General features: G+C 48.2%; 1 protein-coding gene across 1 annotated transcript in view; it reads right to left on the minus strand.

Annotated features, from left to right (window-relative positions):
* The window catches only part of NLRC5 (NLR family CARD domain containing 5), a 56,192-nt gene extending 31,536 nt beyond the window's left edge, over positions 1-24,656 (minus strand). The window contains exons 1-16 of the mRNA XM_075434033.1: positions 24,618-24,656; positions 23,298-23,448; positions 18,861-19,026; positions 18,037-18,325; positions 15,231-15,293; positions 11,913-11,978; positions 8,905-10,651; positions 7,001-7,084; positions 6,570-6,653; positions 6,401-6,484; positions 4,762-4,851; positions 3,863-3,913; positions 2,910-2,975; positions 2,125-2,208; positions 1,070-1,153; positions 577-666 (exon numbers count right to left, since the gene is read on the minus strand). Coding sequence (XP_075290148.1) covers positions 577-666; positions 1,070-1,153; positions 2,125-2,208; positions 2,910-2,975; positions 3,863-3,913; positions 4,762-4,851; positions 6,401-6,484; positions 6,570-6,653; positions 7,001-7,084; positions 8,905-10,651; positions 11,913-11,978; positions 15,231-15,293; positions 18,037-18,325; positions 18,861-18,866 — 2,888 coding nt within the window. The 5' untranslated portion in view covers positions 18,867-19,026; positions 23,298-23,448; positions 24,618-24,656. The remainder of the gene's footprint in view (positions 1-576; positions 667-1,069; positions 1,154-2,124; positions 2,209-2,909; positions 2,976-3,862; positions 3,914-4,761; positions 4,852-6,400; positions 6,485-6,569; positions 6,654-7,000; positions 7,085-8,904; positions 10,652-11,912; positions 11,979-15,230; positions 15,294-18,036; positions 18,326-18,860; positions 19,027-23,297; positions 23,449-24,617) is intronic.
* Between the last annotated feature and the right edge of the window lie 1,145 nt (positions 24,657-25,801).

Genomic DNA, 25,801 nt, shown 5'->3' on the forward strand with positions numbered 1-25,801 from the left:
TTTTAGTTATTTACAGGACTTCTTGTTTTAAGAATGCTTGATTTTGCTGTTCAAAAGTCTTTAGTGACACCAATCGCTTAAAACACTCCCAAAGCAAGCAAAACAATCTCCATTAGTTTTAAATCCTGGCTGGATCAAACTACGCAATATCAGATGACCCAGTTTCTCTGAACCATTAGAAAAAGTGCAAACAAAATTGTTACACTTGAACTCCCCGGGTTTTCCAAAGGAAAGTAACAGAGGGAGAACTTCCAGCTCCACTCCAGGAGATGTCACCAGTTCTCACGCTACACAGAGACTCTCTTCAAAACCTCCCAGGGCAGAGAGCAGGAAAGAGTCTAAAACTGCCCCCATGCATGAAAGGACACATAGTTCTGTACCATCCCAAACTCTGGTTGATGGCTCAGGTAAAATCAGCTTACAGCAATGTATCACCAAGTGTCAGTGTTACAAATCATCTCTGGACATGTTCTTCACCCACCTCACTTCTGAGGTGACCCAACAAAAAATCTCAGAACCTAACTCTCAGACTCGTCTACTGGGATTAACCTCAGGAATGATTCAAGACCTACATACCTGACTTGTACCTCCACCATCTTCTGGCAGGTGTTTACTGACTTCAACAGACCGCAAATGCCATTAACAGAGAGGCGGTTTTGACTGAGACTAAGAAAGACAAAAAAGGCAATTAGTTGGTCACTGAAATCACACAGGACTGGCCTACTGGAAGCAGTCATCAGTGTGCTACATGCTTGAACCCATTTCATTGCAGAAGTGGCATGGTGGAAAACACACAGGGCCGTTATTCCTGAGGAAGGGGTTTTAGTGAAAGGGCACTTCAGATGCATTTTGACCAGCTTCCGTGCGTGATGCTCTGACCAGGTGACCAACTTCAGGCTGAACAGTCTCATGGGCTGAGGCTCAGCGTTCCTTAAGAGGGCTCAGAGCTGCTTTTGTAGCACTGGTCTGAGAGGCCTTTGCCTCCTGGATCCCCACTCAGCATCTCTGTATGGTCCTTGTCAGGCTCAAGCTCAAGAGGGCATTTGGTTTTGTACAAGGCAACACTTACTCAAGCTGCTTTGAAATTGATATCCAAGGGAGGCTTTCCAGCAGGCAACTGCAGCCTTCATCTCCAAGCTTGTTACCTGATAAACTGAGGCATTTTCCAGTTAGTGGGGATTGTTTTGAACAGTACAAACAACAAAGCCCTCAAAATCTGCTTGATTTCCTTTTCCTACAACTGCTTTTTTGCTTGGACTGTTCTTCTGTCCCAAATCAGTCTTCCCTGCTTATCTCTGCATGAAGCAACTTCAGACAAAGAGTTTTATCCCTAGGACTACATGATTCATGCTTTAGGCCCAGAAACACCTTCCTTTCGAAAACCTAAGTGGGAGCACAAAATGGGAACCCAAATGAGTGAGTGTTTACTCTCCTCCTGGAAGGAAGAAAGGAAGGAAGAAAACACAGGATGACAAAGATCTCCAGATCCCAACTCAAATCGGGAAGCTAGAAAACTGGGGTTTGAGATGTAGCTAAATTCAAGATACAGTCATGACTGAACTGTCTTGCAACAGATATTCCTGCATTTTCCAGGGCAGACAGGCTAGAAGGAGAGCTTTACAGCCAAATCCAGGTGGCCTCATATGTAGGCAAATAAGGACAGGTAGGGATGATAGTCATTGCAATGTGCAGGTTGTCAAGTGTATCTCATGTCTTCCTCCGCTTGCTTCTCCCAATGGAGCTGGATGCTTTAGAAGACAGGAGGGACAACATAGAAGCAATCTGTGCCCCTTCGCTGGCTCAGAGGATTTGCCGGAGGGGCTGTGCCTCTGGGATGGCTCCGTACTGCCTCCAGTGTGCAGCTCTGCTTTGTTAGCAGGGCTTGCTCTGCAGCTGGCATCTCAGGGAGCCAGAGGCTGCAGTTGTCACAGGAATCCAAGACTGCTCAGCATCCACCTCCTGCTGAACCTCACCAAAAGTCCCCAATCAAGATCCCACCAGACGTGACACAGAGAGTTGGGCCCCCTTCTTGGGGTCAGGCCCCACATCCCCACTGCCCTCTACATGTAATGTCCCCTGCTCCCCCACCACAGGCACCCAACAGGAAGGAAAGGAGGCACTTACTCCACTTCGGAGAGACAGGGGCAGCTCCGGAGAATGGCAACGATCTGCTCTGCGTGCTGGGAAGACAGGCTGCAGTCCTGCAAGCTGGGAACGGGAGGGTTAATGAGCACGGAGGGGACAGGGGGCCCTGGGCAGTTCTGGTGTCTCTCTCCAAAGGAGGGCACACAAAAGCAGTACCAAGAGATGGGGGGGGGGTTTCCCTCTGCTCTGCCACACAACCCTGGGCATACTACTCTGTCCGTCTGTGCAGCACAGAGGGAAGCACATGAAGAGTGCTACGCAAGGGCAGCGCCTCGTGTCAGAGCAGCCTGGCACTGCCATCTACGACAAGGGGATGGATGCAATTGTTCCTGTTGTGCAGAGCAGTGAGGGAAAGGGAAGGAGGAAAGGGAGGGCCATTTCCCAGCTTTAACATGCTCAGGTAACATGCTGGAGTTCTATTTTGAGAAAGCCACTACCCTCTTCTGGAGCCAGGCAAGAACAAAAACTAAATGGCTCATGCTTTTGGCAGCTATAAGGACATACGGCAAGATGAGCATTATCAAGGAAATTCTGCCTCTCTAGGGCTGCAGAGCCCAATACACAAGAAATAAAGCCACTGGCTGGGCCATATAGGGATTTCTATTGTTCTTTTTATTTACTGAGTCAGGTTTATTTCAAACTTTTTCGTATGTGGAAATATGCTCTGTCCTTAAGGACTAACACAGCTGCTATTCCTGTCCTTCTCTGGTACCTCTTGTCTGCAAATCACACTCACATGTAGGAATTTCAACATCTTCTCTTACCATAACTTCACAAATCTAGTCAAAGTTTCACGGTCTTTATCCTCTTCCCACCTCAAATCCAAAGACCTGCAAACACCCAAAATATTTGGCCTTTAATATGCCTTCACAAAATATGAGGACCTAGGAGCTGGTTAGTATCTTCTGGAAGCATTCTGGAAGAAACCACAAGGTCTGTGCTCTGTCCTACCACTCCATGTGAGGCTAAGTGATTTTCAAAAGCCAGAAGAGCTCCACGAGGAGATGGGAGCAGCCATCACAGGTGGTGTCCACATAGGATTTCACCGTATATTTGAATCAGCATGATAAGTGAGCCCCAATCCAAAGGCACTACCAAGATGCAGGATGTTTTGCCTCCGTGTGGGACTGTGCTACCACAGGAAGGGATAAACCCACTCAGGCTGCCTGCAACAGCACAGGACAACTGGTCAGGCATCAGAACAGGAGCAGTTTCTAGCTGACTCCGGACCAGGCTGAGCCAGTTTGCACATGCATGAAAAGTACTTTCAGGTCCCTCGAGGACTGCACCACACAGGGCAAGGCGAGTTCCCCACCAGTCAACGAGATTGTTTTGTACATTCTTAATTCAGGTCAAATCCACCCTTCCCTCAAAAGTATGCACAAGCAGGAAGAACACAGGAGCCAGCCAGAGAAGGAGCAAAGTCTTTTCCTTCATTTATCCTCACACTTAACTTTTTTCATCAGTTTTTCAACAGAAACACAGCACTTCAAGCTTACACAGGCACCAAAGTGCTGCCTTTGGGGAACTGGCTGGTAGGTCTATGCAAAGGCCAGCTATTCTGGTTACCTTTCTCCTTGCTCAGGTGGATCCAGCTCTGCCCGATGCAAGGGCAGAGGCAACCAGTTCTGTGGCTGGAGTGGTTTATAGTGACATCAAGCTGATGGTTTGAATCAGCATAACTGAATATAGCATAACTCCAAGTGAAGTTTCTCACCTTGGAACTTTCCCAGATGGGCCAGAAAAACACATCATCACGGTGTCCTTCCTGAAAACAAGATCCAAGCCAACGTTAGGGCACAGGGGGAAGGATGCCATCTGTTTAGCAGAGGGGCTCAGCATGGACCAAAGCTGTTGCCTGAACGCCAAAGAGGGCCTTGGCATCTGCCCTGCTAGCACCTCGCCAAGCAGCTACGTGGCCAGAGGGCTGCAGGACACCCCGCTTGTTGAACTGGGGCTGCTGCGCAGACAAGAGTAACGCAGTTAAGACTGGGCTGAGATTTATTTTTTTTTCGCAAGACCAGCAGTTTGTCAGAAAGATATTCAGTAATGACTCCATTCCAGCAAGAAAAATGAGAAAAAGCTCTTTGCAATCTGACTTCCCTTGAGTTACACCAAGGATTAATTTGTCCTATTAAACTTACAACATAAGAGCCAGGATTTAAAAATTCTACCCTTTCTCTGTCATCCTGGACCTATGAAAACACCAAAGCCTGTAATTTAAAGGAACACAGAGCTAGAGCTACTTAAATCCACACCTTTTCAGTAAACTTAACTGATTTATAGCAAATTTACTCTAGCTGGTAAAGAATTTCCCACTTGATATGCTGCAGAGCTTAAAAGCATGTTTAAATTCTGTTACACAAGAAGAAATACTACACCCTCTACATCAATTTACAGACCAAGGATAAAATGACCCATTTAAAAAATACTAAGAAGAAGTCCATAATATGATGAATTCAAATTTTGTTTCAAACAGAAAACAAAAAGGAGTAAAATTCATTTTTGTTCACTTCGATTAGCCAACAATTAAGCTGTAAAACAGCATCCATATAAAAAGTCAGCATCTAAAAAGACAACGTATTTGCTTTTATAAGAGCTGTCATCTATTGATACCTGACATGCAGTTCAGTAGCATTTTGACACGCGACGACTTCCTTTGCCAAACCGAGAACAGCACTCAAGGAAAGATCGTTGTTGCTCAGGCTGTGAACATGAGGAAGAACACAACTTCAGCTGCTGGACCCAACAGCGTGCTCCTGTTACACACACGCCCTCTGCTCCACACCCAAACACCCTGAAGCACACATTCTTTTAGTTAGCGGTTTCTCCAAAACTTTTGAATTTTGCATTTAGGGCCCAACAAAAGCATTATCAGATCATAGTTCTTCTCTGCAAGCTAAAGCTCCCATGAATTTAGAATCAGAGATACTTCCTCTATGTGTGACAGAAGAATCATTAACTGTTTGGGGGTTATGTAGGGAATGTACTTCACATCTGTATGATTACACATCCAGCCCACAGCGCAGTTAAACTCTTGCTATAACAAATCTAATTCAAGTAGGGTCTATTAAACTAGTGCGGTCTAAACACTCACATTTAAAACATCCCCAAAGACATAGGGTACTGGCAACCTCTAGGGATTTATTCTTTAATTGCATGTTTTTTCTGTTCCATTACTTTTTGAACCTCATTGAATACGACACATAAGGTCTTGCTTCTACAAATCCTCTGCTTGTTCTCAGGGCCACAGCGCACCATCCCTGCCAACCTCACAGGAATCATCCACAACAGTAACACTGTATGTGCATAATAGAAATGCGTGAAGGAACGAGGCTTACAAATTGCACTGGCTTCCCACCTTTTCCATATGATATGCTGCTCCACTGGGGACATGCTGGCATTTCCCACAAGCTGTTATCCCACGTGCCCAGGAAAGCAGAGGAGCAGGTACATTCCTCCTTTCCTCTCTCTTTCCAACATGCTCTTAAACACTTCTAATCATGTTGCAAGGCCAATAATTAATTCCAGGATGGGGTCCAGCAATAACTGCAGGTATTTTGGGTTCATCTGCTCGCACCGAGGGGTACGTGGAAGACCTTTCAAGGCAGAGTCGCTCCCTTTGAACTGGGGCAGGCAGGCAGCGCTGTGGCTTTGACTTCCCGCAGAGGCAAAACAGCTTTGTGGCTGTCCATCTCCTGTAATGCAAACTACACTGCGACTCTAACACTTGTAGCAGCTCTGCTCTGCCTTGCCGCCTGCTGCTTAAACTGCTCTTTTAAATCCCTTCACAAGTCAGGTTGGTGGTTCTCTCCATCTAAAAAGATGCAGATCCATGTTGGGAGATTTTCTAATAGTCAGTCCCTCTCACTCAGCACTGTGCTGTTACAGGAGCATTAGAAGTAGTACAGGAGAAGAGGGCTAACAAAACAGCTGGGAAGACAGGCACAGAGCCATCCTCTCTTGTGCAGAGGTGAGGCATCTCTGTCTGAGCCTGACCAAGCCGAAGAGAGTTGAGCAGGCAGACGAGGAAAAAGTCATGCCAGACACGAAGCTGAGCATATTCATTGTAATTCCTGGAGAGGTGTCAGTGGTGCCAGGACTCCCTTGAGATTATTTTAAAACACCTGGGTAAGAACTGTGAGGCTGAGTCTATCTCAAACTGAGCCAGGCGTCCAGCACTTTCTCTGATGCTATGCTTGGCTTTATAGTGAGTGGCTACCATTTTTAATAGGCTTAAGCCATTTTTACTCACTCTATTTTCTTCAGCTTTTCCATTCTGGAAAACAGGTCCATCACCCTCTTCACGTCCAGTTCCCGTATCCGATTGTCCTGCAAGCTGCACACAGATTCATTCTCATCAGTAGCCCAGGCTCCCTAGGAACGAGCGGCTGATTTGAGGGTCATTGCCACAACACACTCACTTTATTTCCTCAAGCTGGAGGCACTGTGATGAAGCCTGGACCAAGTTAGTCATCCCCTCAGATGTGATGCTCCCACCTGTCAGCCTGGAAAAAGCAAGAATCACTCAACCCAAGCAGAGGGAGGACTAGCATCCCATGCAGCACATAGTAGCCTGTCTCAGACGCGTGCCTGTGCTGCACTCCCAGCACAACGAGAGGACATGGCCTGGCTCTGTCACCTACAACCAACCTTATACCCCTTTTCATCCAGGGCAGTGCAACACTCCTCTTGATACCAGCATGAAACAAGAGCCGCAAGTATCTGTGCTGCTCTGCACAGCACTACGTTACTCTCCATACAGTGCTGCACAGAGCAGATCAGCCTTCAGCGAGCAGATGTAATTAAATTACAAGACAGAGAGAAGGCTCTGACCTCACAAGCAAAGACTCACTCTAGTTTCTTCAGGCTCCCCATTCCGCATAAACTCTTTGAAAGAGCAGCAGCAAAGTCATCGCCACATCTCCTGCTACGAAAGCTAAAACACGAAGAAAAGGGAAAAAAATGTAAACACAAAAAAACCCGAAATAAGCTAAGCCACAGAGCAGGTTAAAACACAATTAAAAAAAAAAAGCGCTGAATTTCTTTCTTAACAGCAAATGTATCACGCTTTTTATTGCAGCATCTTTACCTTTTCAAACACCTGCTTTAAAAAAACACTAAATTTGCACATCAACTGCAAATACCTCAAGAGATGGCTTCTGCCTTTTGGTACAGTGACACCAAGTGTAAGTGCTGCCACAGATGAAGACTCAGCCCTACTGCATGTCCTGCCAGAGTCAGGAGCCTGGAGACAAGGGAGGTCACACAGGGGCAAACCAAACTCAATTCAAACAGGGAGTGTCTAAAAGCTCCTGTGCAATGAGCTGCTGAGTTATGAAAGGACTGATTCCAGGCCATATACTTTAAATTTGGGTGGCAGCATAGCCAGAGACGTCCAAAATATAAAAGACACAAGGTTTTGGGGGAAAGTACCTCGTTTACAGAAGGAACTGGTGGCATTGGAGAAAACAAACATGTAACCTTTCAGACACACAAGGTCTCCTTTGAACCAGTTCCGGGACGCACTGGTACAAAGCCCCCTGAGCTGCATGTCTCCCATAGCATGTTTGGGGGCCAAGAAAAGCAGAAACCCACCCAAGTGCCTCTGCCACCTTCCCCTAAACCAGTGGGAACCAGGAACAAGCTGCAGAGGTGCAGTGGCACGACGGACATGGCCCACGGTCACCAGGAACATGCCTGAGGTCATGCTTCTTCTTTAGACAGGCTCTATGCAAGCAACATGCAGCTGAAATTCTTGGGGTCCTGCTGCTCTTTGCCTGTCCTTCCAAGGAACAGTACTCAGAGTGCTAGCATCCTGCGGACCGTAAACAAAAGCAGGCATGGGCTTGAGTGTGTATGAGCTGAGGAAGAACCCCCAAAAATCCCCTGTTCTGTTCTCCTAATGCAAGGGAACAGCCCAACCATCCCTGGACATCTGTCTAACCTGCTCATTGAAAGCAGAGGACTCCATGCACTGCCCTGTGCCTGCACTAGCAATTCAGAGTTAGGACGTATCATCAGAAAGGTTTTCCAACTGGAAATGAAACTGTATTCTTATTCTTCTTAATAGAGGCAGAGAACAAATGATTACTGTCCTTGTCACAACTACATCAATATCCAGGAACAGCAGTTTTCACATCTGTTTCTGCTCCTTCACTTCACAGCTGACAAAATCACTCGCTTCAGATGAAGGTAACCCTCACCCTGGCTGCCTCCCATCTTCTCCAGATTAGCAAATTGTACACACAATCCTCTAAGTCGTTCACAGAAATGTGGAATGAGACCTGTTCCACAACAGGATCTAAAGAGAAACTTCTTGAAAATTCATTGCCATTGCAGCAAAGCACTGATAGAGAGCACCTGAGAGAGCAGCTGTCTCCTCCTGTTCACCAGCCCATAATTAGCACTTAGCCCATAATTTTCTCATTTGCTTGCAGGACTCGCCCCGCCTCTGTATCCTCAAGAAATGCCTACATTTTCTCTTTTCTACTACACTAACTACCCTGTTGTTTGATTGTTTTAATCAAAAAAAAGAAACATAGGAGAAAAACAGCCAGAATGGATTTATCACCTTTATATCCTTCAATCACTGATAAATTCGTCATTTCATAAATTTCTTCAGTATGAAAGTTATACTGTTCATATCAGAATTTCTCACATCTTCTTTCTTTCTTCTAAGACAAATCCCAGGCTTGCCCTTCCAGCCCCTTAGCCCCTTCTCTCCACCCACCAGCTCACAGCACTCAGTGTGTTTACCTCAAGTGCTCTACATTTTTACAGCCAGCCAGAATCTCCAGACAGTCAATGTCCATGAGACATCCTGCAAAATCCAAGTAAGTCAAATCCTGGCCCGAGTTTATGACAAAAACCAAAGCCGCCATGTCCAGAGGTGTCAGTCTAAAGTTTTTAAACTCGTACTTGAAATTCAGCAGGCTCCCGATGTGCTGGGCTACTTTGAGGTCTTGCGTTTCAAAAGTGCAATGACAGAGCTCAATGACCTTAGGTCCTGTCAGATGAGTGGCTGCCAGTTTCTTGAGAGACTCCAGGATCACATCCTGCTTCTCCTGCACCCAAGCTTCATCTTGTTCAGCTAGCAGCATGAGAAATGTCCTACATTCTTTTGACGACAAGCCTGAGAGAAAGATGTGAAAACTCTCCATGAACTCAGTCTTCTTTAAAGTCCACTTTGACTTCAAAGAGAACTTCTTCTTCAGGTAGTTCTTGTCCACCCTTCTACTAACCATGAGACACAGTGCTGCAAAAAACTCCTGCAAGCTCAAGTGCACGAAGGCATAGCCAGCCTCTGGGGAAGTGCCACTCGTCTTCACCTCAAAGACAGTCAGCAGTCCATGTAAGGAACCAAACTCCTTCACATGCTCTGGAATATCGCCAACATAAAACACAAGCTTCTTATCTTCCAGGCCTTTCAGTGCAAGATCACACAGACCCAAAATGGCCTCCTTGTTACAGTTCAGCTGAGTCACCTCACCACCAGCACACTCTCCCTGCTGTTTGTTTACGAAGATGAGAAGCATTTTGATATAAAACTGTGTCATTGTTTGAGGAAGCTCCACGTTCATCTTATGTTTAAGGAGCAAATACTCCAAACAGATGCACACAACATAACACAGAGCAGGGATCTGGCACATGCTGAGGAGCTTGGTGTTGTTCTTCAGGTGAGCAATGGCTTGTTCTTTGAAGGAATGCTGATGAAAATAGTGGCTGACGTATTCCTCAACCTTCTCATGGTCAAAGCCCCAGACTTCCGCAAGCAGATCTACTGTGTTTAATAAGAAGTCAGGTAGTCTCTTAGGTCGGCTGGTGACCAGCACTGTGCAACCATGCAGGAGCTTCCCATGACAGAGGTTTGCAAAGAGCTCAGATATGGACATATGGGAGCTAAGAGTTGGGCGTCCTTTAGAAGAGGATGACACATCCATGTTAGCTGCAAACTCATCCAGCCCATCAAAGATGATCAGTGTACGCCAGGTATTTTCCAGGAGGTACTGGAACACTGCATCAGGGTTGTCTTCTGGCTGAAGGAACAGGTCAAACAAAAGCTCCTTCAGAGTCAATTTTCTTTCTAATAAATTCAGCTGCCGAAACTCAAACAGGAAAGTGAAGAGAAACTGAGGTAGGACACCTTCTGCCCATTTCTGACAAATCCTGTGCATTAGCATGGTCTTACCTGTACCTGGCTTACCAAACAAAAAGATCACCTTTGTCGTGTCCAATGGGACCATACTACGAAACAGATCTGACACTTTCACAGCTGTATCTGCACATTGTTCTGGTTCAGAAGCAGCTGCCACATCCTCTCGGGATTTATCTGCTCTCTGTTTTAAGCGGGAGGCTTTGCTCTGCCGAATGACAAGGTTGACAAAGGCTTGGTTGAAAGCCAGTGGTTGCATTTGTTCCTGTGCTGCTGCTCCTGCTGCTTTCCTGCTTCCATATCTCTGGCGGACAGAATCGATGAGGAGACGCTGGTACTTTTCACCTGAATCTGAGAGAGAGGACAACAGAGTGACTACGAGGATGAAAAAGCCACGACAGATCCAAAATACTACCACTTACACAGAGGAAAATTGGCCCTGATCAGAGGCTGCTCCACAGAGCTAGGCAGAGATGACAAACTTCGAACACATGAAAATAACCTATAATTTCTCCTATTTTTGCACAGAAAGAAGAATAGAACTCAGGGAAAAGATGAAACAGCTTTATATAAAAACTAAATCTTCTTCTCTCTTTAAGAACAGAATGATGTATTGGTGTACTTCACATATAATTCCCCATTCACTGGCTCCCTGTTCACCCATGCTGGCCTTGTGCTACCCTTGTCCAGCTCTCTGCACCTTGGAACAGACAGATCTTTTGCTTTGAGAATGTGGGATCCCTGATGATATCGGCATCCCTTTGTTAAAGAGAGAACAGTGGTAATAATTACAGGCGCTCAGCACCTTCTGAAAAACCCTGTCCTCACTGCTGTTAAGCTGGCTGAGTTTTGCCAGTCGGTAAGACTTGGCCTCCCAAGAGCATGTCCTCAAGAATTCTCCTGTACGTGAGCTTTCAGTCAAAAACTGGCTCCAGCCCTGCTGCACCTGCCAGCTTTGCCATGCTCCCTGTATTCCCTCACCAGACACAGGGCAGCGCTCCGCCATGGGGACTGCAAGGCTAAAAGCAGAGGTAGAAAAGGGTAAAGAAGGGCAGATGATGAAGGAAAGGATGTGGACACCGGTGTTCTACGGCCTGCAGGTTGCTCAGGCTACCCAGCCTTTCCTGGAATTACTCTGGCTTGACTTTGTCATCGTTCATCTATCCAGTTACATCTCTACTCCAGGTTGAGCTGAAATCATATGAGTTTTTAATGTGCTAGAGAATCTGTGGAGCCTTTGGTGGGTTTTAAATTATCAGTGTGTCTCCTGATTTGGTTAAAAAAAAAAAACCCAAATACAGGGATGACCTACACCTGAATGCTTTACCGGCATATCACAATTCAAGGGAGTTCTTAGCCTATGCCATCTGCATCCCTTCTCCTCAGGTAGATTTAATATATCTCTGAAATGGAAATGGAGTTTCTTGTTATTTGCCAGGTCCTGTTTTCTGTATATTTAATAACCTGTTGCATTAAGAGTTTATGCAGCTGCTAAACAAAAGTTTTGCTCAATGCGTGAGGTTGATTTCTTCGGTGTTTCTGGAAAGAAGCTCAACAGGTCCTTCCTCAGAGGAAAGCACACCACCACTCTGCTTCTGGAACATCTGCATACCTAGTCGTTGCTGCTTAACACCCTTGTCACTTGCAGAGCTGCTGCAATGGCGACGTCGAGCAAACCCTGAGAATTGAAAAGACAGAAACATGTCAAAGGGTATTTTAAATGGCAGCTTATTAGAACTGGGCAACACTCTCCAGCAAAGCATTTGGACAGCTGAAGAGGCAAAATCAGAGAGACAAAACTATTTCCAAATTCAGCCTGAGTTTACGTAGCAGCTTTCAGAAATGTTGAGTAAAAGCAGGAGGTGCATCTGGCTGTAGAAAGACAGCTCAGGCTCGTCCTCCTGAGGCTAACCCATCCTCTTGTCCCACTCTGAATATGCTACAGCTCTCAGGAGGGACCTAGGGGTCTGGGCTGGTTTAAAGACCTTCAGTAATGGAGCTCCCTGAACTTCTCCAAGCAATCATTCCAACACTTCCGCTTATTTATATAGATTTTTCCAGTGCCTAACACCAATCTCTCTTGTCACAGTGTGATCTGCTACTTCCTTTTTCTATCCACTCAGGTATTTTTGCAGAGAAGTCAAGCAGGTCCTTCCTCCTCCCTGGGACACACAATCAGCTACATGGATTCAACATTTGTCTAATACTAGAACATGACTTTGCACTTCACAGAGCTGTTAATATCCAAATCTTACCATTCTCAGACAACAGCAGCTGGGACACCAGAAATAGTGAGGTACAAGCCACTGGTGGAAGCTTGGCTTTGAAAATCTTTGCAGGAAACAATGTGAACTTTAAAATGCACGTTTTACAAGAAAGGCATTGGGTTTATCAAATGATGCTAAGATCCTTTTGCTCAACCCCTTCTCGTTTGCTTAGAAGCACAGAGCTAAGTAATGCCAGAACCTTAGCAAAAAAACTAGCACAACCACCCATCAAAAAGCATCCTAGAAAATGACCCTACTGGCAGAACAGCTGCTGGAAGGCAAAAAAAAAAAAAAAAAAAAAAAGGAAAAAAGAGGTATGTTCAATTCTGGGTTCGGAGGAGCATACAGAAGTAGAGAGCATTAGGGGCTACAGACAGCCTAATCAAAGACTTCTACCACAAGCGCTGCAAAGTCACGCAGGGCACGGAGGCAGTGGTTCTGAGCATACAAAAGAAGCCTGGCAGATTTGAGACAGAGACAAACCAAACAGCAGTACCACATACCCAGCTACACACTGTAGCAAAGCCCACAGCCCCATTTCTTTCAATTGCTCTCTGCTCCTCCTCAGGATTTAAGTCCACCCAAAGCAAGATAAGCCCATGTGATGGACCTGAAAGAAAGCAATAGCAGGAAGTATCAATGACTAGACATATCTCAGCTCCACAGAAAGCTTCCTTGCAAGCAAAGCCAGCTGCCCACTCAGCCTCCATGAGCTCAGCAGGCAGCATCGTGTGAAGGAGCTACACATACTTCTGTGAAATGCTGCCCTGCATTTTCCAAGACTTACCACAACCTCACTGGTGAGTCTTTTTGTAGGCTGGGCGATACATCTGCCTTGCTTTGAACACAGGAACTGCTCTATTACGCTGAGGAACAGGGCACAGAACAGCTATTTCTGGAGAACGCACAGCCCACAGGTTCCCAGGGCTGTTTATGGTGATTATTAATTCCCTGTTCGTTTATGGTGTTCGCTCTCAGATGGAGAGAATGGGCAGAGCTGAGAGACACGAGTCTTTCCCTTCTTAACTGGTCCTAGTTAATTTCAGCACTGTTTTCAAATATCTGTTGCACCAGCAACTGGTGAGATCGACCACCCACTCACCAGGGCGGCACAGCACCTAGCAGCAGCAGTCTGTCTGCGGAACAGAAAGGTCAAGATCTGAAAACTGCACGTGACACAGGAGAGACAGTATTTGCAGTGCTGCGACTCAGAATCAGCATCTGAGCAAAAAGCAGACGCAATAGTGTCTCTGTGACCATATGAACAGCTGGAACTGCAAAGGGTAGGCTGGGGCTACGACTTAAAATGGGTAACACCAGCAGAGATGGGCAAGGCAGGGAGTGCTCGCTGCTCAGGGAGCGCAGTGCCAAAAGCATGCCTCTGTCCAGCCAGGAGCAGGGAACACAAGTTACAAGCTATGGAGGGAGCTGGCAAACCTCAAGCAAGAATCAGAGCCAGTTCTGCAAGCAGCTCCTGTCGCTGCGAGTGTGAGCCTTAGCCAAGTCCCCAAATTCACACAGCAGGAAAAAAAAAAAAATGAAGAGCAGCTTTTCCTTCAAATCAACTATTTTTCACCAATGGGCAATCCAGCACTGATCTACTCCCTGCCACCAAAATTAAGCACCTTTACAGGACACCAGGCCTGCACTTTGCTCCCTGCACTGACAGGGTCCCAACTCAGCGACTCCTCTACGCTGCAGCCTGCAGAACACACGGCTTCATTTCCTCCTGCTGCCTTTTCCCCCAGCACACATTTCAGGAGGACACAGCAAAGTGACAGCAGCTTTCTGTGATAATCTGGATTCCTTCTGCTGCTACCTCCACCGTTTATCCTCTCACCAAGCCAGATGCCGGAATCACAACCTTTCTCTCTCTTTCCACTGTGAGACTCTTCACATGGAGAAGACCTGGGCTGATGTTTCGTTTTCTGGAAACTGAGTATCTGGTGACTAAGGAGGCAACTCAGAATTTAGCAGCTTCCAGTGATTCCAGCAGCTGTTACATGAGGGCCCAGGGACATTGCTCAGTGGTGGCACATATCTCCAGCATTTTCACATTGCACTAAAGGCTTCTGTCTGACTTTCAGGTGACGGATGCCGCTGCAAAGTGCCAGGGGAATAGGAAGAATCTTGAAAACAAATCCCTCACTTTGTGATCTGCACTGAGTAGGAAGGCCTCAGTCCCAAATTCACCCCTGAAGAAAGTCCTATAACGGCTACTACCCATTCTTTTAGCTCCGATTTTGACACCTCTAAAATGGTTTCTGCTGGATCAACTCCCAAATAATCTGTCTCCTCTTCCTTTAAAAGCCAAACCAACTTCCTCCACCTACCAACAAGCCAACCAAAGTAAAAACGCAAAACGCAGAGATTTTGCAGAGCGGGTGGGAGATTCCCTTGCCTAGAGAAACTAGAACGAGTGAGTTTCTTAGCAGAGTCAGGGCCAACGGGGCTTTCCTGAAATTCAGGGAGAGAAAACAAAACAGGGGATGTTCATCTGGAAAGCACCAAGAACAGAAAAACCAAACCTGAAGTTGCACTGGCGTCCCCACACCTTGCCAGCGCTGCGCCAATAGATGGGGACGTTTGTAGCCCTGCCCAGCCCCCGGGCAGAGAATACAAACTCCAAGACTGTAGCACCCCAGGGTCTGTTCCAGTCTTACCTTTCACTACAGACGACCGGGCACCCACATCTGTGCATGCTTCTTGTTTCTGGCATACGTTACCTAAAGCAGTTGAATTGAAAATTAAATACAGTTACTGCAAGTGTCCTGCTCTTGAAACCTGGGGTGCTGCTGCCCAAAGGCAAGCAACTCGCAGTGTGCACAGTGGTACAAACCAAGATCAGCATAAGGGCTGATGCAGCACAGCTAGGTTTCAGGCTCCCCATCTGATCTTCTCCTTTCAGACTGCTCTAATATACAGCTAATCTCTGCTTTCAAGGGAAGAGTGAAACAACTTTTCACGATGATGCATACAAACTCAGAGTGTGGGCAGCTTTGGCTGACCTAAAACCACACCGCAGCCAAAAAGGGATGCCCTACTCTTCCCCATTCCTGCAAATGAGTTGTTTCTGTAATGAAACCATCAGCAGTCAGTTAGCAGCTGAGTCAGCAGCCTTTTCTGACTCACTGCACGGCTCAAGCTGCCACAAAACCTCACTCAGCACAGCCAGCCCACAGACAACATTCACAGAGCTTCAGAGGGAGATCCTGCTCAGGCCACACAGCAGTCCGCACGCAACCAGGACTCTTCTGTTCAGATAAACTCCTGCCTGAAAGCATCGCTCTCCAAAATCAGATGGGAATCCTTGATACGTTAATTCCTCTCACTGTCACTTCCAGCATTTCCCAGCTGGGAGAACAGGCCAGGACTCTGGTATTTCTAGCTCCAGCATCAGCACGAAGCAACGAAGAACAAGGCTCCAAACAGGCACGTGCTGTGCCACGGCCTCACACAAAATCTGTTCAACAGCTCAAACATCCCAACTCTTACCCTGTGTGCTACATAAAGCAAAGTAAGCCAGTTCTGGTGCCAGAAGACTCGATCCTGCTATTTCTCCACTACTCATCCCAGGCACTGCTGGGGCTGCCCCTCAGGCGGGTTTTAGCCCACACCAGTTCTCCAGTCTTGCTCACCTTGCAACTCTTTTCCCTAGGAGTCACTTCAGCTAAGGCAATCTAATGGTTAATCTTGCCTAACCTTAGACCGCTTCGCTACTCTGAAGTGTGGTGCCATGTGGTCCTCCTCCAAACCACCAACTCCTGCCCACACCCTTGGGACAGCCCCGGCACCCACACAGCAACGCAGAGAGTCAGCATTAACTGAAAGGCACCCCTAGAGCAAATGCAAAAGCAGTTCATCTTCAGAAGGATCAGTGACGCTAAACTGTTCATACGACGACAGTTAAACCAGCATAAGCCAACTCCAAAACTGTAAGAGATGTCTTCTTTTATGATATGCCACAACACTGAAAGTCTGAAATCTGTTTTCGGCTTCAGTCCTGAGAGAAAACCCCATCAGTCCTTATTCCCTGTTGCTTGTCTGGTCTTTCCACCATCTCATCTCTGCAAAAGTAACTGCCGCTGCAGTGGGTTACCAAAGGCTGCATCTGTCCAACTGATGCAAGTAACGACCAGTTCCTGCAAGCAGGATGTGAAAGACAGTACCGCTGAGAAGAACTCATGGTGTGGGACTTCCTGCAAGGTATGATGTCAACAGAAAAGAATTCATAACCAGATCGAGTAACCTGGTAAGGGAGAGGTATGGCTTAGCTGGTGCCACAGGCTTTCATAAAAGACAGCACATGCACGCTGCGTGTACAGTTTACAACATACCACGCAGCGTACTGACCACACTCTCTGTGGCTCTCGTGATTTCCTCTAAAGCCACTGCCTCCAACTGCTAATGAGAGACATGGAGAAGTGGTTTTCTTCTGCAGTGAGTATTTTAAGACTTCTGTTCTTCTCGCCTTTCTGGATCAGGAAAATAAAAAACAGCAATTGAAAATCCATGAAACAAAAAGGTAGTATCTTTTTCTTCAAATAGATCTATCAAAAAATTTCATCTCAGCTTTACTGGAGAGGGAGTGCGCAGTTTTTACTAGTTTTGGAGTTTTATGTCTTATTTTTTTTTACCTCAACTTACATTTCTAAGCAAAAAGTTGTGCTTCCAAGAAAAAAAAATACCACAACAAATTTCAGCAGCTTCAAAACCTTCCTTCAAGAAATCTAGAAGAGAAAACTTCGCAAAACAAACTTTCCCACTAAGAAATATGGACTGGAGCTACATTTTCTGATTAAGAAAATCACTGTTATCGAGAAACTCCTGAGCTACTACTGTATCAATGTTTTCTCCCTCACAGCTATCATGACGCTCTCCATTCTCACAAAAAGCAAGCAGGGATCCCCACGGCACAGCACACCTTTTTCCCCACATTTCAAATAGATGTAATGAGCATCTCAAGAACACTATTTTTTTCTCTGGGCAAATTGACTTTGCCCTTAGGGACACTTCCAATCCAGGAATCCAGATGACATGACCGTGCAGGTTCCCGCCAGATCTGCAGAACCCTCCACCCTCAGACCCGGCCAAGCTTTATCGGCAGAGCCAAGGAAGCGCCCACCAACACCGCAAGGCACAGCGCGACTGGCGAAACAGCACGTCTGAATACGCAAACTATTGCTGTTTGCTGGCAGCAACTGTTCTGGGAGGGACTGGTCTTATTCCAGAGATTATGGTGAAAGATAGGCAGGGTGTACCAGAAGGAAGGTCGGACCGTTTTTTAAACCAAGTGGCTCTGTTAAAAAGGCTTGGGGGTGCCTGGACAGCACGGAGAGGACTGCCGCCTCTCACTGACAAGGTACCGACCGCGCGAGTGACAGCACCGGTGGTCTCACTGCCCAGACTGGTCTGTTGGCTATGGGGGGCCAAGGCATCAGCTGAGGAAGCTGGCCTAGTCTCCGTTACCTTCTCCTGCAGAACTTATGAGCAGTATCTCCAGATGCAGAGGGAGGTCGCACTCCATGCAGAGGTACTGTGCAAACTGCTTCCAGGTGGCAGGGCCAGCCTTCTCCAGCAGGTCCAGAAGCACTGAGACCTTTTCCCTGCAGTCGGTGATGCCATCCAGGCCATGCAGTGCCGTCGCCGGGAGGAAGCGCTGGGAGGCTGTAAGCAGCCAGTCGGGATGGCAGCTGAGGAACTCCACGAGCTGGGGACGGGCGCTTGCTACGGCTGCTTCCAGGTCTAGATCATCATTCTGAGATGGGGGTGAGACAGATGAAACCAGAAGGGTAGCAAGGGACACAGGAGGGAGAGATGCTCGCCCACACAGCCCTGCTGGAAAGAGCAGCCAGCACAGTCCTTCACGGCTCTACCTGCTTTTCCACTCCCTGGTCCAACTCAGCATTTCTTATCTGCCTTACTCTCACCATGTTGCGTGGCAAACCACATCCCAGCCACTGCATGGTGCAAGGACTGCAGCACATGTCTGCACGGGACAGGAGCAAATAGCAGGCATCAGTCTCTGGCACCAGCCAGGGCAAAGCTGTGTTGACATCTGTATCGCTGCAGTGGCCATCTGCCAAAGGTAACATCTCAGGCATCTTTCACATGCAGCGGGACCTCTGGGGAGGCATGGGTCTCTAAGAACAGGACTATCTCCCTGCCCAAAGCGTTCAGGCAGCTGTTCTTGCTGCTCATTTTGTGGGGATGAACAACTCTTTCCTGCTTTGGTGACACCCCCCACTTCCACTTCCTTCCCACAGCAAAGCCGTGCACATACAGTCTCCTACCTGCATTGTCGTGTGGTCAGCCTCCTCTCAGGTGTCAAACGCAAAGGTGGCTTCTGCTCCATACCCTGATGAAGAACTGATCTGCTAGCAGCAGCATTTCAGTGCACAGCGGCACCCCAGCGCATGATGCATGCCTACACGCAGTTGCCTCACTCAGTGCAGATGCCTAGGGACAATACAACAGAGCAGGATGTTAATATGAAAAGGCAAGGGCAATTGCAAGGGTCCCAGATCTAGAAGCTCTGCCTTTGCTCCCGGGGTCAGCTGTGGAGCTTTTCATCTCTAGGTAGGAACCTCAACTCAAACCAGCAGTGACCACAAAGTTTGGACGTTTGAGGATCCGCTACTGGTGTGATGAAAATGGGGGACCCAGCCTTGTGCCCTAAGATGCAAGCGAAGACAGGCTTTACAGGAACACTTCGAGGGAATCACAGCTTTCTTGGTGTCACTGCCTGACTTGAGCTGGTCGTCTAGGCCAACCTGCTGCTCTTAGACCCTCCACGGAAGCTGATGCAGAAGCAGCAGCAGGTTGCTCAAGTCAGGCAGTCGGTCACACCAGAAAAACTGTGAAAAGCTGATCCTCTGAGGTTACACAGCTCTTGCAAAAAAGCTTCAGGTGCAAGGTGCTGAAAACACCACCAGTGCCAGTGAAAGCCGGCCCATCTCTCAGCGGAGATGGCAAAGGGAACTGCTTCTCCCTGCACTGCTGCTGGCACTATCTGGTGTCCAACCTCTCCTACCACAGGGAAAGGGATGAGGAAAGTGATTACTGTCCCGCACACTTCCGAACACCCTGTGGCAGGACCCCAGCCCAGGCCACAGCAGTATCAGGACCATGCCACCGCTCTACCCCCAGCAGACAGCTGCCTATGCCGACGTTGAAAGCCCGCTCCAACTACAACTACCACCACCACATCTACAGAAAGGCTGAGAAACAGAAACCACAGGGAGCAGCCTCCACGCTCTGACCACCCACCAACTGCCCGTCTTGCATCTAGCAGGGACAGTCCTTCCAGGCCCACGGCTGCTGCACTGTGTGTGAGGTGGGAAAAACTCCCATGGTTGCTGTAATGCCCAAGTTTAGGTGGGGTGGGGGCGGGACAGTGACCAACCTCGTTCAGCAAAAAGCCGGTAACGCTGCTGAGTGGAAGCATCCCGTTGGGTAGAATCGCTTCATGCCCTAACGAGGCTGATGCACGCAGTGCCGTTCCCCAGTACCTGCCACAGCCTGAGCAAACACCTCTCCAACCCAAGAGGAGCAGCCACCCACCTCTCCCGGGGGGAGGGATGGGGGAATCGTGATGTGAAGCCCACCCTCTCTGGTGTTCAGCCCTTGCTCCCCAGACACGCTGTCCTCCATGCTGACAATTCAGGTCTCTACAGCAAAGCGAGCCACAGGCCTGCAGGCTTTTTTTTTTTCCTCCTGACCAAGGAGGAAAGTGGGAGATTTCTACGGAGCCAAGGAAAGAACTAAAAACAGAAGCGGCAGACAGAAGAGCGCTCTGATGGGAAGAGCCAGGACCTTCCCACCTGCGCACAGACAACTCCTAATTCATCAGAAGGTGGTGCTCGTGCCAGAGCGACCTCACAGCAGAGCCATGCCGCTCTGCGGGGCACACTGCACGGAGGAGACATCGCCTCCCTGCATCCCTGCCAGGCACAGCACACCCAGAAGCTGAAGACAAAGCAAAAAGCAGGTGCCAGGTTGGAGCACGAGAGGCAAAACTGCTCCAGATGTTTGTCCCACTCAGGTTTAAGAGAATCATAGAATCATAGGTGGGAAAAGACCTCTAAGATCATCAAGTCCAGTCATCCACCTAACACCACTATTCCTACTAAACCATATCCTGAAGTGCCACATCTACATGTTTTTTAAACACACCTCCAGGGATGGGGACTCCACCACTTCCCTGGGCAGCCTGTGCCAACGCCTGACCACTCTTTCAGTGAAGAAATTTTTCTTAATATCTACTCTAAACCTCCACTGACACAATTTGAGGCCATTGCCTCTTGTCCTATCGCTGGTTACCTGGGAGAAGTGACCAACACCCACCTCACTACAACCTCCTTTCAGGTAGTTGTAGAGAGCGATAAGGGTTCCCCCTCAGCCTCCTCTTCTCCAGACTAAACAGCCCCAGTTCCCTCAGCTGCTCATCATCAGACTTGCACTCCAGACCCTTCACCAGCCTCGCTGCTCTTCTCTGGACATGCTCCAGTCCCTCAATGTCCTTCTTGCAGTGAGGGGCCCAAAACTGAACACAGCACTCCAGGTGCAGCCTCACCAGTGCCAAGCACAGGGACACGATCACCTCCGTACTCCTGCTGCCCACACTGTTCCTGATCCAAGCCAGGATGCCGCTGGCTTTCTTGGCAACCTGGGCACACCGCTGGCTCATGTTCAGCCGGCTGTCGACCAACACCCCCAAGTCCTTTTCCATCGGGCAGCTCTCCAGCCACTCCTCCCCAAGCCTGTAGCATTGCATGGAGTTATTGTGACCCAAGTGCAGGACCCAGCATTTGGCCCTGTTGAACCCCATACAGTTGGCCTTGGCCCATCGATCCAGTCTGTCCAGATCCCTCTGCAGAGCCTTCCTACCCTTGAGCAGAATGACACTCCCACCCAGCTTGGTGTCATATGCAAACTTACTGAGGGAGCACTCAATCCCTTCGGCCAGATCATGGATAAAGATGTCAAACAAGACCGGACCCAAAACTGAGCCCTGGGGAACACCACTTGTGACTGGCTGCCAGCTGGATTTAAATCCATTCACTACCACTCTCTGTGCTCGACCATTCAGCCAGTTCTTTATCCAGCAAAGAATACACCCATCCAAACCATGGGCAGCTCGTTTCTCCAGGAGGATGCTGTGGGGAACACTGTCAAAGGCCTTACTAAAGTCCAGGTAGATGACATCCACAGCCTTACCTTCATCCACTAGGCAGGTCAGCTGGTCATAGAAGGAGATCAGGCTGGTCAAGCAGGACCTGCCTTTCAAGAGGATACCCCTTCTCCCATAATCCAGCACCAATCTCTGCTCCCTCCGTACCACCCCTTCGAACAACCTCAGGTGTTTTGAGACGGAGCCAAATTAATGCAGCAAAGGGATGTAACCTGACTGAGTGCTACCACCGAGGACTGGAAGGGAAGGACCTCATCAGTCTCTTCTGGGCTGGTGCTCTGAAAGCCAAGCAGACATCCAATAACAGCAGAGCTGCTGATCCTGTATGCTCTTTTACCAATCCTAGTTCTTCACCTTATAAGTTGGTTATTACGTAGCATCACCGTATACTGTTATAATACAGTATATCACTGCAAGAAGGGCTCTGCCCAAGTTCCCATTTCAGACCCAGCCTTCAGGATGCCCATTCCAGACCAAGCCTTCAAGATGCATTACACAGGAAGCAAGGCAGCTCTAGAATCCATCAAAATGTGGGTAAAACCCCCAGTTTGTAAAAATTCTCTAATGCCTCTCATTGACTATTCCAACAAGAACAACATAAAAGTTCCTGGCAGAATGCTAAGAAAACAAGACTTAAGCAGGATCAGTTTTCTCCTCGGGCTATTTCCATGATGCCAAAAACTGAAACTCTGAACCTTACTGGAAAAGACTCTGCAAGTTTCCATTCAAAATGTTTTATTATGAAATTCATTTTATATTATCAATTATAGAAACAAAGAATGTTAATTGTAACACATGCATTAAAACCAGAGGAAACTGTTTCAATTAACTGGAAAGCTTAAAATAAAACATCTCAAACTTTAACAAACTGCAAAATAACAGGGCTTCCCGCAGAACAAACTTCACTTCCCGGTAGTCTGATCAATCAACCTTTAGGGACTTTAATTTTACAATTCTCCTGCCCAAAACCAGAAACCTGTAGACAGCAATGCCCTGACTTTATTCCCCTGATGACCAAGAGCTACCTACTTAATACGACCATATTAAATAAAAAAAATAATCAGACCTAAACGCCAATAAAGACTGAAAGCCATTCAGGCAAAGACTCATATGACTTCATCTAAGACTCATATTCAAGAACAAAACGATATAAAAATGTCAGATGAAAGCTCAAGCGACACTGCACCGCTCTCTCTGCTAAATCCTAGAATGGTTTGGGTTGGAAGGGACCTTAAATATCATGTAATAATCAAATACGACCATCAGAAATGATAGGCAGCAATCTACTGCAGAATGCCTCCGAGCTCAAAACAAAGCACAAAAGCCTCCTAAGCAGAGCCAGAAAACTTTTGAGCCTTGACCCTGCCCTTCTAATGCAGAAACATCATTAAAACATCTTGCAAAAATACATCTTGCCTCCCCTCCCCAGCTTGGCGCTCACGCTGATCCCAGTCACAAAAAATAAAACTGAAATCTGAAGCTCCCTGTTGCAAATCCACCAACTCCTTGCACGCGCCGAGGAGCACGTGCTACTCACCGAAAGCCCAGAAATGGAGCAGCGGCACTGAAAACGAAGTGGGGGGGTCACAAAACAAAGGAGCTGGGGGACAACGTTCGCTGCCTCGACTTCTCTGCTTGCTAAGCCACTGCTCTCCCAAGGCACATAACCCTCTGGAGCCTTTCGGGACCTGGCAAGCAAAATGAAAGTAAAACCAGCTAGGAATTCCCCAACTGCAACTCTGTGGTAAAAACAAGGAGAGGAGCAAAAATATCCTATCAGAAGAGCAGATTGGTGTTATCCTATTCTAACATCTACAGCGAGATGATAATTTATGCAAACCTTTTGGCGAGCGGTCCGAAGAAACGGGACTCCGGGGGTAAACACTCTCTGGAGCGAGAGACTCTGCAAGGTAAACTCTGACTTGGTTGCAATTAAGAATCTTGCTGTGAGAATATTTTTACTTATATGCTTATTCTGGCACACAGGCAAATATTTATTTACCATTGCCATTATATCTAAGAGGAAAAAGCAACCGGCTTTTCCTTTGGAATGGGGACAAGGTTTAAGCGAGAACGTAGCAGATGTGAATGATTTGAGGAAAAACCCCATGTTTCTAGAGAGATCTCCAGATTTAGCCAGGTAGGGCGCAACAAACAATGAAATATTATTACTATTTCTCCAGAGGCCAGAGAAGCTATGTTGGAAAACCAGATGCAGCCTGCAAGAGTCCCAGACAAGGCAAGATGGCATGCAGTGCCGTTTCAAAGACCATTAATTACAAAAAAACCAACAAAAAACCAATAAAAACACCTACCCAGGTCCAGCAACACCCCCATCTCTAGACAGAACTGGCTGCTGTGGTTGCCTGGCCTCCGGCATGGTGCCGGGCATGGACGGAGCCGCGAGAGGTGCAGGGTGGACGAGGGGACGTGGGTGGTGAGCAGCAGCCAGGGAGTCAACGGGCAGCGCCCACGGCCATGCTCTGCCCCATTTTGCCGCCTTCCCTGCCCGGACCTGGCCCACCCCACCTCCCACAGGGGCTGCCACCAGAGCAGAAGCTGTTGCAGCACGGCTGACGCTACCCCTTCATGGCCAAAATAGCAATTTTGTGTCTAAAAATCCCCAATCGCATCCTTGATGGGCTCCCACCCATCACTCCCGCTAGTAAGTGCTGCGATACGGGTTGGTTCCTGAGAGGAAAAGTCACCTCCGGCGACTCTTCTCACCTGAAGACTTGAACACGAGGAAGCAAAGCCACAAACACACCATCACCACCCCACCCTCCCCAGTCTCAACCCTCCTGGGGTCCCCCAGCACGACGCCCGCGCCCGGGGTCGGCCCTCCCGCGGCACTCACCCGACTGCCAGCCCGGCCCGGCGCGCTCCCACAGCGGCGGCAGCTCGGCATCGCCCCGCCGCGGCCGCCCAGAACCGAAAGCGTCCGACGGCGTAGCCGCTTTTCCCGGAAAGCATGTGAGAACCGGGCAGCGGCTCGGCGAGGCGCGGCCCCGCCGCAACCCCCTCAGCGCCCGGTTACCCAGGGGGCTGCGCCGCCATTTGTGGCCCCCCAGCGCCCGGCAGGGTCTTGGCCTCCATTTTGTGGTGGGTGCTGCAGCCCCACGGGGAGCGGGCTCAGGACCCCCAGGGGGCAAGGGACCTCTGAGGCAGAAAAAAAAAAGGCATTTTTTCCTGCCCTTTTCTTTATTAATGCTCATTGCTTTAGTGGGATGTCCTTCAGGACAAGCAGAGGGCCTTGGGTCAACAGAAGCCCATTCCCATGGTCTTCAGCAGACATTACCCCTCTCTGCCTGGCAATGTCACCTCAGCATTGGTGGCTTTTAGAGCAGGAGGGAAAAAGGATGAGCCCTGAGCTGCTACCAAAACAGCTGGCAAAGACAGTGATGGGAAGAAGAGGGGAATGGAGGTGGAAAGTTGCACCAGGGCTTCTTCAAGGCCACCGCTGGCCACACCATGGTGTCACACCTTTCATGCCACTTGGCTGCTGCCATGCCATGAGGCCAGCCCAGCCCATGGACCACATCTTCTCATTCACCAGCCCTGGCCCCCTGACCACAGAGGAGATGGGGAACCTAGCAGTCGTGTGAAGCAAGGAAGTGCTGGGGGAGCTTGGTGTCTACTGGCATTGAGGGATGGGAGAGGAGCTGGTCAGAGGAGCCTGGCTTGTTCCTTGGGGAAGGACATCCACAGCAACACCAAGGGATGCCGCCACCAAGCCCGGCGAGCCCAAGAAACTGAGGACATCCTGCTACGCACCTGCAGGGCTCTTTGTGGAAGCCCTATATTTAATATCACTTTGTGTGGGAGTAGAACATCATCCTCTGCCTTCATTAACAAGATTACCATTACAGTCTTGGGTTTGTCATCTGAGATCTTCCAAGTGAAAAGACAACTTCAAAAAAGGGAAGCATGAACCGGTACAGGAAAATAACTGAACCACTTCAGATAAATTATTGCACTGTAGTAGAAAGGAACAGGAACCTGCTGTCTGACTAGACATTTACACTTTCTCTTATAATCTCT

This window comes from Opisthocomus hoazin, chromosome 12 (genome assembly GCF_030867145.1).
Source record: "Opisthocomus hoazin isolate bOpiHoa1 chromosome 12, bOpiHoa1.hap1, whole genome shotgun sequence".
Lineage (NCBI taxonomy): Eukaryota > Metazoa > Chordata > Aves > Opisthocomiformes > Opisthocomidae > Opisthocomus > Opisthocomus hoazin.